The 15,344-nt window shown below is 39.0% G+C and overlaps 1 protein-coding gene across 5 annotated transcripts in view; it reads left to right on the forward strand.

Moving 5' to 3' along the window:
• NPAS3 (neuronal PAS domain protein 3) overlaps positions 1-15,344 on the forward strand; it is an 862,608-nt gene that overhangs the window by 787,992 nt on the left and 59,272 nt on the right. For all 5 annotated transcript variants that reach the window (XM_073010914.1, XM_073010913.1, XM_073010915.1 and 2 more), the window contains one exon: positions 5,982-6,100. In XM_073010914.1, the coding sequence (XP_072867015.1) occupies positions 5,982-6,100 (119 nt within the window). The remainder of the gene's footprint in view (positions 1-5,981; positions 6,101-15,344) is intronic.

Here is a 15,344-nt window from a genome sequence, read left to right on the forward strand (position 1 = left end):
CCTACACATGTAAATTCAACCAGTTATTGACACACTGGGCCACATAGTTTTATCCATGAACATGATCATCACGTATCCAAAAAAGGCTATGATTTTTCCAAAAAGAGATTCTACATTAATGCTATATGAGTTGTCTGTTATTGGATAACAGATTACCCCCAAAGAGCGACAGCTTTAAAAAAGCAAAGATATCTCACATAGGTTCTTCAGGTTAGCAATCTAGGAGCAGCTGATCTGTGTAGCTCTGGCTCAGGGTCTTCCATGAGGTTGCAATTGAGATGGCAGCCGAGGCAGTTATCTGAAGGCTCACCTAAAGCTGGATGATCCAGCTCTAAAATCACTGAAGTGACTGTCAGTAGGAAGCCTCAGTTCCTTGCTACATTGGCCCTTCCATAGGACTGACTGCCTAAGTGTCATCCCAACATCGCAACTGGTTTCCATCAGAGTGAATGACCCAAGAGAGCAAGGAGGGAGCTGCTGTGCTAATCATACACCATCAATTCCACCATATGCTCATTATTAAAAGCAGGTCACCAAGTTTAGCACACACCCACTGAAGGGGAGAAGTAGTAGCTCCACCTTTTAGAAGGAAGAGTTTTGAAGAATTCATAGCATTTAAAAATTACCACAGATGTCATTCTGGATAAACATAAAATTCTCTGGGATAATTTCTATGAGAAAGATTTATTTTTACCATGCTTGGCCTGCTTTTCGGAAACTAGGTTGGGAAGATCTTATTAAATTCAGTATTTAGTGAATATTAGTTACTATATATACACAGACATACACACATACATAAATAGACGTATAATAATAATATACCCAGAGTAAAGATTCTATCAATAGATAGATGTAGCTATCTGGATACATGTATAAAAGGAACCATGCTAAGTGCAATACAGCATCAAAGTTAGACTCATCTTAGCCCTGCTGCCCTCAAATATCTAGCAAGAGAGATTAAATGGAGATAAAGTAAGTATATAAATAACTGTAAGAACAGGATATTGGCAACCTCATGACCTTTGGAGCCAAGCATCTGTCATATTCTTGCTCTGCCCCTATCTGGGAGACGTTGGAAATATAACTGACTTAAATAAAGAATACATAATAAAGACTTGGTGTTTGTGTTAGTCAGTATGGGCTAACTTAATGCTACAGTTTAAAAAAAAATCCCCAAATTATAACAAAGATCTGTTTCAGTAGGGATTGGCAGGGGTCCTGCTTCACATTGTCTTCCAAGACTCAGGCTGGTGAAGTTGTTAACAGTCACCACGACAGAGGAAAAGAGAAAGCAGCCCATCGTAACTGGCTCTTAAAAATTCCACCTGAAAGTGACACGTGGCTTTTGCTCACATTTCATTGACTAAAGCAAGCCATGCAAGCATCCCCAACTCCATGTGGCTGAGGAAGTGCAGTCCTCTCATGTATAAGGAAAAATGTTGTAAGGAAAAAACCAACTTGTCAAATCCCAGTGGATACATATTCATTCTAAAGTCCTAAACTGCAGCCGTTTCTAGCAAGGCTGACAGCATATGCCAGTGGAACAATTTGGCTTTATCAGGATCATTGCAAAATGAACCAACACCTCTCTTGCCTTGTGCAAGTCATTTTGGGTAATTGCTCTTCAGTTCGTCCTGTGCGCACAGAACACCTAAAAATGAAAAGATTCATTTAGGCAGTGACGTGCGAAAAGAATATGTTTAACTTCATGTCTTAACAACCTATGGCAACTCCACTTCTCCTTTAAAAGGAAAAATACCTTACTTACTTTTGAGGAATAACATTTTCTCAAAATTTTTTTTTTCCTCCCTCACACATCAGGATTTGGTGGCGATTGGAGGGTTCTGACACTTTAATTATAGTGAAAGTACTTGAAGTATACTGAAAAAAAAGGCTCTTGGCTGGGCACAGTGGCTCACATCTGTAATCTCAGCACTTAGAGAGGCCAAGGCTGGTGAATCCCTGGGCAACATGGTGAAACCCTATCTACAAAAAATACTAAAAAACATTTAAAAATTAAAAAATAGCCAGGTGTGGTGGCACGCAATTGTGGTCCCAGCTATTCAGGAGGCTGAGGCAAGAGAATAGCCTGAGTCCAGAAGGTTGAGGCTGCATTAACTTATGATCGCGCCACTGCACTCCAGCCTGAGTGACAGAGCAAGACCCTGACTCATTTTTAAAAAAGAGAGAGAGAGAGAGAGAGAAAAGGCCCTCTTTAAAGGCATTGGCTTCATACTCTTATAGAGACCCTGGAGAGAATACTGAAATTATTCCAAAGAAACCTGGCCCTAGTTTCAGCCCAGTGAGAACTAGATGGCTCTCAGACACCTCCTCTTTCTGTCTCCTTTACCTCCTCCTGCCCCTACATAATAACAAGGGGAACAGCAACCACAACACCAGCTAGGGAATCATGAACAGATGTGGAGTAATTCAGATATCATTTCACATTATGGTGGCATTTGCCAACATAAAAATTATTACTACTTTTGCTGTAAATTTTCCTGTAAATTTTACAAAATATGCAAAAACTGACATTTCAAGAGCTGAGATAATTTAGGTTTATTAAAAAGTTGAGACCTTGAGATTGAGCCAAATAGAGTATATTTCTTTATTCAGCTTTTAGTTGTGTACGTCTTTTTTTAATTTTTTTATTTTTTAAGCTCCTAGTTTATAATTTATAGGGCAGAGCTGGGCACAACTGGGCTTTGACCACTTAATCCAGCTTTACCTGTAGATTTTTTCCTGTGTCTCAGGCAGCAGATACAACTTCTCTAAATCCCAGATTTCTTATCAGAGCATGCAACAATTATGACCTGCCTCAAAAAGTTGATAGAAAAGCATTTCATATCTAGAAAGCACTCTAAAATGCTTCTTAGACATAAACTGTTTCCACTGTCTTTATAGAGCACTATTCCTAAGGAGGCTTCTCTCACTACTCCATCTTCTCATCCACTGTTCGCCTCATCCTACACACATGCACGCATGCGTGCGCGCACTTTCTCTTCAGTGCCACAGTGGCATCGCACACCACCAAGGCTGTGCTGCCTTGGATCTCACCCAATAGAACCTTCATCAAAATCACACCTCTCACGTGAGACAGTTCAAAAGCATCTCTTCTAAAGCTGCTGCTCTCGTCTGTCACATGCAGATAATCTATCTTTTCACATGGAGACACCATTGTCACAGCTGGGATAAACCAAGTGTATTTGCTAGCCCTTGAGAACCCATGACCATGGCGTGTGAGCTATGAATAACTTTATTATAATAAACGTGGCTTCTTACTTCTGCCCCTGTCCTCAGAAGTAGGAAGCCATATGGAATTTCAGTAGAAATTGTCATCAGAAATCAGTCTCTTTCTGGGTTGCCCTGTCTCCTTCTCTTGGACTCCCCATACCCCATGCTCTTGAAATAAAGCTTGAAGACTAGTTTTGATTTTAAATATCAGCTTCACTGGGGCAAAACCTGACCTTAACACTCCTCTTACACCAGTTGTCCTGGGTACAAATAACATTGCCCCTGTATGTTTAGGCAGTTACTGTTGCAACACGTGATACGGTGCCATACTCCTGCCTCATTCAGGGCACGATGCCATGATCGGCTCCACAGCTCACGTGAAGCTTGTGTCTTCACCCAGCTGGAAGCATCCATGCTGTGGTCTCTAACATACCCTCTAAGTGTTTTACTGTGCAGTTCCATATAGAACACAATGATTTCTCACAATGCCTGCATTACCCACCCTTTCTACAAGTTTGGTAGTTCCTTCCTTACTGGGTCAGGAGCTCCAAGACCCCAGCCCTAAAACAGATTTCACTTCTCTGGGATGTTTCATTTTTCCTCAGCAATTGCAAACATGATCTTGCTGAACAGAGCTGAATTTTTAAGGCTGAGTTTGTGGTGTGGTTCTGATGGCTTCGTGTTAGTTCAAGTCTCTGAGGACTAGTGCCAATAAATGTGAAAGGAACAACAGTAGATTGGTATACTTTTCCATTTCCACCAGGATGAAAAAAAACTGCTATAAATTAAGTCTAACCTTAAATGTATAATCTGTCCTTGGGAGGGAAAAAAAAAAAAAAGGATATAGCATCTTCAAGCTCTCGGCATCCCTTACGAGAAAAAATTGGTTCTAAGGGTCTCTGATCTTGTATTTTAGTAAAATAGAACTGCACGGCTGACTGACAGTTCTGATCTAAAGCATTTACGTTTAAGTTTTGATCTCTCTGCTTTTGATTAAAACTAATGAGCTCATTTAATTCAAAATGGGAATCTCTGATAAGAGAAATAAGGTTGATGTGATTGGATTAGAGGGGCAAATTAAACTCTTAGAGCAGAAGTTTGTGCTTATATAGTGTATTAAAAAGCTGTTGGCGTATTATGGCGTGTTAGATGATGAGAAAAATTTCATAGTAATTCATATTTAATCAGAAGAAATGAAAGTACTAAATATAACATGGCTCTGCTTTTCCCTCGAGTGATAAAAAGCTGTACATTTAAAATGACATCAGATTCATGCTCTCTAAAACAAAAAAAAAAAAAGAGGAAAACCTTAAGAGAGACACATAAGAAAGGGACACTTGTCAGTGATTCCAATACCCCAGAATAGAAATGCCATAAAAATAGGAAAACATAGTCATGTTAAGATAAAAACCATATAAGAAAAGCCCCAAACCACAGATAGCAAGTTTTCTGTTATTACAGTAACTCTCATTCATTCTTCTTTCATCTGAGCATCAAGTTTAATATGAAAGAGATTATTCACCCTTAGAAATATATGGAATGCATTTCATAACTTAAAATTTAAAACTTGTTTTGCCCATTTTTTCTGTTGTTAATAACTGTTTTCACATATACTTAATTCTTAAATCTCTTTGTTACACATATTTCTTTACCCCTACTCCAGAGAAAATAAGCGTTAGCATAGGGCTACTCAAAAGAAATCCTGTTTCTTGGACAATTTTTTTTTTTAACTTTTGAATAAGAAAAACTTTAAAATAGTATTTAAGAAGAGTACAAATTAGAGTATTTATTAGACTTAAAAACTCCAAAATTAATTTCTTTGCCAGAAAACACTAAAGTTTATAAAATACCTTGGAAGCTTGTTTTTAAAGAAAATAGATTTTTACATTGCCTTCTGACCTGTTTGCATAAAGGTGTTTTTGCATCAGCAAGACTGCAAACTACCATTTTAAGTTTCATAAGCAAAAACATTCTACTTAGTCTAAAAGCTTATAAAAGGAAAGAGTGACTATCTTGTTTAAGAGAGGAAACCATTGTTTCCTCATATCAGAAGCAGAGAAGTGGAAAAACAGACTGTTTTCTATTTGGGGGGTTGGGGTTGAAAGCTGCTCTTAAGTGACAGGAATGGAAAGTTGATATCGTGAGTAGTTTTTGTTTCTGTCTACACATCCCATTCTTCTCCCTCCATGTCTTATTTATGCTTCTTACTCCCCATGATGAAGAAAACCAGCTCTGAGGGGTGAGGACATTGGTCAGGACATGACTCTCCAGCCTTGAGAGTGAATCCTGAACTCCCAGTAGGCGAATGGCACAAGAATGGATTCTCGGGGAGAACAAAGAGCAAACCTTCCTTACCCTTTATCAGAAGCATCTCTGCCTGTACCTTGGTTGACCTCATAAATCTACGGGTCCTTGTTTTTCATGACAGTTCTCTCCATGTGCACCAGCCCAGCCTCAAGTAAACTGCACGTACTTACGACTAGACCCCACTTAGGCAGCTGCTGCAAGTGAAAAGGCCTGAAAAGCTCTTGTTAGAAACTGGAACGAGGTTACTCTAGATACATTAATTTTTCTTTTTTATTTTCTGCAAAGTAAACATTTTCTAAATGAGGTAAATTGATTACTATTGCTCTTAGCACCCATCAGTCATTTATTTTTAGTGAACTCAAGGATTGCACCTGAGCTGTAGCTGTGAGGGGCTGTGTAAGGATCTAAATCATGTGTGTCTGTATTTTTGTATTCCTCAGTGGAGTCAACCAGCCCCAGTCTGCTAACCACTGACAACACTCTTGAGCGTTCCTTTTTCATCCGAATGAAATCTACTCTGACCAAACGCGGTGTGCACATCAAATCATCAGGATATAAGGTAAGCTGGTTCCGGGAGGGGAGACATTGCTGTCTCAGGCCAGTCCTAGGTATTTTGCATTGAATTTTCCAGCTGCTTTAGGTCTATATAATGAACACATGTGATCTTGAGGAGCGCATAGGATTTCTAGTCATCTTCCTGACTCAAGGCAGGAGCTTCTTTACACCTCTCCTTCTCACTTCAGACATTGCTGGTGCACTGAAAGCCCCAATATAGTGTCTTTTCTTAAAACATTGATTAAAAATATGCCAAGTGCTTCAGCACCTGCTGGAAATTCACTTTAATGGAGAAGGTGAGCCAATTTCATATCAGTCCTTAAGATGAGTGCTCTAGAACTGCCACTTAGGAGAGTTCCACTTCTCTCGCTTTCCCCTTCAAATTCTCCCGTTCTCTTTAGAGAAAGGCTGTCCGTTTTAATAACATCTTAGCCACCGAGATTTATACATATAGACGAGAAAATCAGGTGGGATATTAGAAACCTGAATTTTGAAACTGTATTTATGGAACATGCAGTCACACCTTAGCATTCATAGAATACTCGATATACTTAAGTTCCTCACAAGCAAATACCAAGTCCACAGTCCAACTCTACATTATCATCATTTTAAGGTTAAGGATATAAAAGCCTTCTAATCTCAGGAAATTCCAATGTTTCAGTTACTATAGCAACATAAATTAAGACCTATGAAATTCATGAAATGCCTTTGGCAACCTGAATCTTATCAATTTTACAACACACTAACCAATCTCAAACAATATTGATTATCTGTGGGAAGGCAAACAGAAATGGCATATGCCATCAATGTGGCCAGCCGTTGTGACCTTCCCCAGCTTTAGAATTTAGAACTTCTGATAGTTCAGTTCTTTAAGGTGACTGTCGTGTTATTGGGGATGGTAACAGCCAGTATCATTAGGTCTTCAAAACCTTACCTAAGCCATCAGGAGACTAGCCAACTGTATAAAAGTCAGAGTCAGGCACTTTCTTTGATATTAATTCTTCAGAAAAACAAGAGGTGGGGAAGCAGATCCTTCCAACAACGACCTTTAGCTGAGCTGTCTTGGAGTCTAAAAGGCACAAGTGGAGTATCCTTAACCTTTAGCAGGTGCGATGCAGAGAAGAGCCAAGTGGGCAGCTCCACCTGCTGTAGCCCTACCCGATAGAGGCTTCTTACAAAGGAGTGCATTGAGGGAAAGAAAACAGACCCTATCCTTAGGACCATTTTCTATTGCCCTGCCTTGCTGCATTCATTAGTTTGGAATTCTATAAGCAGACCACAGATGTTGAGATTCTTGTTATTCTAATGCTAGAAAGACACATTCTTTGCATTTCAGATTTTAGGAACCATGGGGCTTCCTTTCGAACTGTTTCCTGTCTCTCAGCATTCTTTCTTCACGTTTATTCATTTTTACTGGTTTGGAGGGGGCACATCCCAGGAGGGAAGAAGGGTGAGAGGAGTGATATATAGTTTCAGAAAGCAATATTAAGTATAATTCAATATTGTTTGATAATTTAACACTGATTAAAATTTTTTTCATACCATAAACTAGAGATCAGAAAGTAATGATGGCTAAAATTAATAACAGCCGGTATTTAGGAACACTGCAATATGCTGGGCATGATATAGTTCACCTGTGTAAGACCTTACAACATTCCTATTTTTGTTTCCATTTTACACACAAACTAAGGATAGAAAACTAATTAGCATTCTCAATGTCACATGTTGAAGGAGCAGAGCCAGAGTTTGAACCTGAGGAGTCCAGCTCCATACCACATGCACTTCACCACTAGGCTATACTACTATGCAGACAGCAAAGAAAGGTAGTGTGAGGGGGCGGCTGATGAGGGCAGGAAGCCACTTTAAATAGGAAGATCACAAAAGGTCACGCTGAGGATGTCACCTGTGAGCAGTGAATGAGAAGGGACCATCATGCAAACAAATGGAAGAAGGATGTTTCTGAAGCCACTTGGGCTTAGGATTAAAGATGCCTTGCAGTAAGAATGGACCTTCAAGAAACACAAGACTTAAAAGTGCAACCTTGAACATCCAAGATTGGAAAAGATTGAGGAGCTATTCCAGTTCCCATCAAATCATGTAATGTTAAAGTGACCATACTCCCCTGACACACCCTGTCAGCAGGTCTTTCTCAAGATACCATGGGAGTCTCCAGCTGATGCCCTACTCTCCTCCCCAGAACTACCACCAACAAAAGTTGATTCATCCTCTGTTCCCCAGTAAGATGAATCATCCAGCAGATCCAGCTCTTTCCCTCCTCCTCCTCCTCTGCAGTGAACTTCCCTCATTAATTAACCTTGTCTGAAAGTTAGTGGAAGAGCTGACGAGAGCCCGTGGCATGACACAGCTGAATAATATCCCTATTTATCTGTTCATTCTCAGTAAGTAAATCTAGCAGCTTATAAAACATTCCAATAAAACTGGTAATCACCCCACCACCACACAATAAACACAAATAAAAAGAAACAGTGATGATCACTTCTCTGTACTCCCAATATTCCCCCTAATTTATTACCATTATATGCATCTTTTCCCATAGTTAAAGATCCTAAGATGTCAAACTTTGCGCACTGCAGGTCACTATATTCTGTCCATTTTTCCTGTGGTCTTGGCACATGGACCTTTCTAACTTTCTCCATCGCTTTATCTGTTGTTGTTGTCATAGGAACAAAAGTACCACTTACTGAACATTGACTCTGTGGCAGCCCCTGTGCCATATGCTTTACACTTGTTTAATCCACACAACAGGATTATTTAAAATCCTTCTCTATGCCAGGCATTGTCCAAATGTTATATTCTATCATTATGCCCATTTTGCAGGTGATGAAACTGAGGTCTTAATAGGTGAAATACTTTGCCCATGTTCATACAGCCCTTAAGTAGCTACTGAAGCACCAGAATCAAATCCTCCAAGGCTGCCCCTTAGCCCCTCTGCTTCACTGCTTAACATATGAAAAAGTAATTAACTTAAATTTTTAAAAGAAAAACTTGCCTGATTAAGACCTTCCCTCTGGGGCTCACCATATCCCACTGCACTAGTGTATCAGTGCTTGGTGATTCCAATGCGCCCAAGGAGTTATGGAGATTTACTTCTTTTCCAGGACTCCATGCCTACTCACATTCCCCATCACCAAGAGTTCTAGCCAAAGAAATACCAACCTGCATCTGCTAATGTGAGTTGCTGTTGCAGAGTTTGCCACACCCCATTCCTCAGGAAAGTGCCCTCTCACCAATGCAGTTTCCCAAATACGAGCTGACATCCAATTGTTTCTATCCTCATTTGCTTTGAAATCCACAGTAGCATGTTATCTGGACCAGCCACTTTTTATGCCCCAGGGGCTTCCCTGTTGTTTAGGCCTCACTGTTAGTCACATAGCATAGCACAGCTCTCATTTAAATTGCATTGCACATAGATTCTGCCTTCTTGATTAGGTCTATGTCTGGGGGAACTTGCTAGGTATAGCACATGGGGTAAAAGAAGATATGTAATCAGGGAAATTAGAGAAGGGAAGACTAATTGGGTCGCCTCCTTAGCTCCCGTCTTTGGAGGATAGTTTCCTTTGGCATGGGACTTTCAGTTTTCTAATCTCTTCTTAAATGCCCACCAGCTCCACTGTCATTTCTGAAGTATTTATTCACACACATTATGATGTCCTCATTCTAATGGCACAGTAGACAGCCTAGACTGGCAAACATAGGCAAAAAGAGAAAATCTATCATGTTTACATAATGCTCAGAGTGTCTTCAAACTCTTCACAGTGGTGAAATCTTCAAATACTGGAGTTCCTGCTATGATGTATGCAAACATATTACTAAGGGAGGGAGGATGCAAGAACTCAAGATCCTTAAAAATAGTCCCCCATCTGGGATGATTTGGGCATGGATTTGCCTGTAGCTAAGTATTAAGCTAAATGACTTCCGAAATCCTACCCAGTCTCCTTTATGACATAAAGAATTCTAAAGAAAAAATAATTGGTAGTTTTACTAGTTTATTAGGATCGCTGATATACTCTAGCTTTAAGAGTATCTGCATCTAAACATGAAGTAACAAAATTAACGAGAAGGTGCTAATTAGCTAAAGAAAATTATTTTGCCTTCTCTAAGCCCAAACATAGGTGTCTTTTAAATTAGAAACTTTTGTTACTAAAACTTCATAGTTGCATATGCTCTGTGGAAGAAGGTACACATGAAATTTTAACAGATTTGTTTTATTTGGAGTATCATAGAGCCCTTTAAAGATTTGATAAAATCTATAGAGCCTCTCCCAAGGTAAATTCATTTTGCATCATTTTATCCATTGATTCCAGGTTACAAAACCCTATTTAACAGTATGATATCTTCAGCACTTATTAAGAAACCAAGTTAGTGCATCTTCCAGAACATATTCCATCAGTATCACAATAGCCCTTTCCCTTCCTCCTCATTTCTCCCTCCCATTTATCCATCCAGTGTTGATACATATTGAAGTCCTATGCCTTTCTGCCACACTTTCACCTGGAAAACTCTTACTCAACCAGTATGGCCCCACTCAAATATCACTTATTTTTTCATTTCCCCCCATGCATATAAGTAAAATTATCCCTTCTCTTCTATGCTAAAAATAGCATTTTGAGATTTTACTTACATTCTCTGTGCCTCATTTTCTGACCTGTAAAAGGAAGCTATTAATAGTACCTAAACCAAAGATTTTTCCTACAGATAAAGTGAGATAACACAGGCTCAGCTAGGCATCTTTTTTCCACTGTATGATGTACTTTCATATAATTTCATCTGAACTTCACAATAATTATTTTAGGTAATTACCTGTTTCCTCAGTTTTGAAGATAAGTAAAATGGAGACATAGAAATACAAATTGACTTGTCTAAGTCAGATAAATGATAAATGGCAAGACTGAGAAGTATCCAGATCTTCTGATTTCAAATGCCTCCTAATGTCCAATACCCAACATTGGATACTGGGTACTTTGTTATCCTATTTTCTTCCCTCAGCACCTAGCACAGTATTCTGCACGTAGTTGTCACTCAATAAATGTTGATTTAAGTGAATTGCATGCTCTCTTTCCTTCTGAAATACCGATGAAAAATGTTGACAGCACCAAGCCCTATGGCATACCACTAGAGATCCTGCTAGTTGACATCAGTATCTTTTACATGTGACTGTTGGAATAGCTATGAACTCAAAATGATTATACCATGATTTGGCTCACATTTTTCCATCTTGCCTACAAGGATATTGCACATCTTTATCGGTGCTTTACTAAAATTGATACATACTGGGTCCATAGTGTTCCCTTTAGCTATCAGTTGAAGATTCCATTCAGAAAATGAGAAATGAGTCATGTTAGCATCACCTATTTATCATGACTTCATGCTAGCCTCTGCTGATCACAATTTTTTATTAAATTATCTTTGAAGAATTTTTTTTCTGGATATAAACATGTTGGGGCTCTCTCTTTCTGAAAATTAGGATAATACTTGCCAATATCCTGTCTTCTGGAAAAACTCCATGATTTCTCAGAGACTGCTAAGAATATGTGACATATTATAATAAGAATGCTGATTCTTATGGAGTTTTAATCATACCAGGAAAAGTATAGCCTGGAGGTATGCCCAGCACTAATGTGGGGAGCAATGTGGTAGTGGTCCTTCTCTGGAGATTTCTAAGACCTTTCTAAGTCCTTCTCTGGAGATTTCTAAGACCGTACATTGAACCCATCAGTTAGGAGTCTCCTCCTCCTCCCAGACAAGTGTGGATGGACTAGATGCCACCTGGATGTTTCTTCTTTATCTGAGATTCAGAGATGTTCCAGGTGTCCAGACATACCAATGCTTCTCCTGAAGCCTTTTGCTTCAGCTTTGTGTTGTCCTGAAATGATGACTACAGCATTCCAAGTTGTGCAAAATGTAACTGTCTTGTCAAATCAATAGATGAATTTTCAGAGACCAAAAATTCTGTCAACCCATTCAGGGTTTCTAAGGCTATGCATTTATTGCCTTTCAATCAACCCAGGCACCCAGGATAAATTGAAGGAGAAAAAATTTCCAGGGTGGAACTTACAGGCAGAGGTTATCCTGATGAAAAATGCAAATAGAGGAGAGAACCAATAAAATCAAATTTTTAAAATCCTATTACCTCGTTTTAGTCTCTGCTCACCTCTGCACAATTGTCCATTACAACGTGGTTTCCAGTGTCATTTTAAATACAGCTGACATTGTTTCTGATCTTAAAGAATTTATTTCCCATTACCAAGGCACGATAGTAGTTCCAGCTTGGGGTATGTCATTTCTGCTGGGACTAATCAGCTAGCTATTTTACCAACTAGAGGCATAATCACTAGCCATTCTGGGAAGTGTCTTTAAATTCTAAGTATGTCAGTGACTGCAGCCCAAGTATGTTGCTAACTTACAGATCCTTCGTTTTGCACTACAGAGATTTAAGGAAGCAGGTAGGGGAGTTAACAGTATCTCTCCTCTGATTAATGCTGCATCTTTTCAGATCAGTTTTCTGAGCCTTTGCTAGCTAAGAATAACAAAAGTGATGATCACTTTGAAAATGACATTGTTGATGAAAAAATTAACAAACTTTCCTATCTATAATGTCTTTTAACCAACTAATGCCCCTAAAAGTTATTGTTAATGCCTCTGTAAATACCTTCTCAACCTAATAGATTTATATAATTATCACTATTATGAGACTTTGGCCTATTACAATTAGTTGTAAAACAGACCTAAGAACTAAAACACAAACACAAGCACAAGTCATTTTTCTTCAGGTCTTGTACTCTTTAACGTACCGGGTTGTCCTAACAATAGCTGCAGAGACCCCAAATTTCTGTTTCACTAAAGTAATCTCTTGACCTGGTGGTCTGAAATAGCAGTTACTAAACTCTTTACAGAAATCAAAGGTTTCCAGATACAGGCATATCTTGGAGATACTGCAGGTTGGTTCCAACCATGGCAATAAAGCAAACGTGGGAATAAATGAGTCACATGAATTTTTTGGTTTCCCAGTGCAGATAATAGTTAGGTTTATACTGTAGTCTATTAAGTGTATAACAGCATTATTTCTAAAAAGGAATGTGCATATCTTAATTTAACAATAATTTATTGCTAAGAAATGCTAACAATCATCTGAGCCTTCAGTGAAGTTTTTGCTGGTAGAGGGTCTTGGCTCCATGTGAATGGCTGCTGACTGATCAGGGTGGTGGTTGCTGAAGGTTGGGGTGGCTATGGCAAGTTCTAAAAATAAGACAACAATGAAGTTTGCCACATAGATTGACTCTTCCTTTCAGGAATATTTCTCTGTACATGCAATGATGTTCGATAATATTTTTCCTACAGTAGAACTTTCAAAACTGAAGTCAATCTTTTCAAACCCTTATCAATTAAGTTTATAGAATATTCTAAATCCTTTGTTATTTCAACAATGGCCACAGCAGCTTCACCAACAGTAAGTTCCATCTCAAGAAACCACTCTCTTTGTTCACCCATAAGCAGCAGCTACTCATCCATTTAAGTTTCATCACGAGACTACAGCAATTCAGTCACATCCTCATACTCTACTTCTGATTCTAGTTCTCCTGCCATTTCTACCATATATGCAGTTATTCCCTCCACTGAAGTCTTGAGCATCTCAAAGTCATCCATGAGGGTTAGAATACACTGCTTTCAAACAATGTTCATGTTGATATTTTGACCTCTTCTCATGAATCACAAATGTTCTTAATGGCATTTTGAATGGTGAATTCCTTCCAGAAGGTTTTCAATTTTCTTTGCCCAGATTCATTAGAGGAAGCACTACTTATGGCAGCTACTACAGCCTTACAAAACATGGTTCCTAAATAATAAGACTTGAAAGTCAAAATTACTCCTTAATCTATGGGTTGCAGTATGGATATTATGTTAGCAGGCATGAAAACAACACTGACCCCCCTGTATGTTGCCATCAGAGTTCTTGGATGACTGGGTGCATTGTCAGTGAACAGTAATATTTTGAAAGGAGTATTTTTTTCTGAGCAGTAGGTCTCAACAGTGGGCTTAAAATATTCAGTAAACCATGCTAATATACAGATGTGCTGTCATCCAGGTTTTATTGTTCCATTTCTAAAGCATAGACAGAGTACATTTAGCATAATTCTTAAGAGCCCTAGGATTTCCAGAATAAGTGAGCATTGGCTTCAACTTAAAGTCACCAGCTTCATTAGCTCCTCACAAGAAAATCCACCTGTCCTTTAAAGCCAGACATTGATGACTTCTCTCTAGCTATGAAAATCCTAGATGGCATCTTCTTCCAACAGAAGGCTGTTTTGTATCCATTAACAATCTGTTGTTTAATGTAGCTACCTTCATCAGTGATCTCAGCTAGATCTTCTGAAGAATTTGCTGCAGCTTCTACACCAGCACTTGCTGTTTCATCTTGTACTTTTATGTTATGGAGATGGCTTCTTTCCTCAAACTTCATGAATTAACCTCTGCTAGCTTCCACCGTTTCTTCTGCAGCTTCTTCATCTCTCTCAGCCTTTGTAGAATTGAAGAGAGATTGAACTAAAGGTCTTGCTCTGGATTAGGCTTTGGCATTATGGCTGGTTTGGTCTTCTATCCAGAACACTAGAACTTTCTCCATAACAGCAGTAAGGTTGTTTTACTTTCTTATCATTTGTGTGTTCACTAGAGTAGCACTTTTATTTTCTTTCAAGAACTTTTCCTTTGCATTCACAAGTTGGCTAACTGGCACCAAGAGGCTTTTGGCCAATCTCAGCTTTCAATATGCCTTCCTCACTAAGCTTCATCATTTCTAGCTTTTGATTTAAAGTTAGAGATGTGCAACTCTTCCTTTCACGTGATCACTTAAAGGCCATGCTAGGGTTATTAATTAGCCTAATTTCAATATTGTTGTGTTACAGGGAATAAGGAGGCTGAGGAGAGGGAGAGAGACTGGGGACAGCTGGTCACTGGAGCAGTCAGAACACGCACAGCATTTATCAATTAAGTTCATCTCTTATTTGAACCATGATTCGTGGCACCCCAAAACAATTATAATAGTAATATCAAAGATCACTGATCACAGATCACTACAACAGGTATAATAATAATGAACTTTGGGCCAGGCATGGTGGTTCACACCTGTAATCCTAGCATTCTGGGAGGCGAAGGTGGAAGGATCGCTTGAACTCAGGAGTTCGAGACTAGCCTGAGCAACATGGCGAAACCCTGTCTACCAAATATACAAA

Source organism: Chlorocebus sabaeus, chromosome 24 (genome assembly GCF_047675955.1).
Source record: "Chlorocebus sabaeus isolate Y175 chromosome 24, mChlSab1.0.hap1, whole genome shotgun sequence".
NCBI lineage: Eukaryota > Metazoa > Chordata > Mammalia > Primates > Cercopithecidae > Chlorocebus > Chlorocebus sabaeus.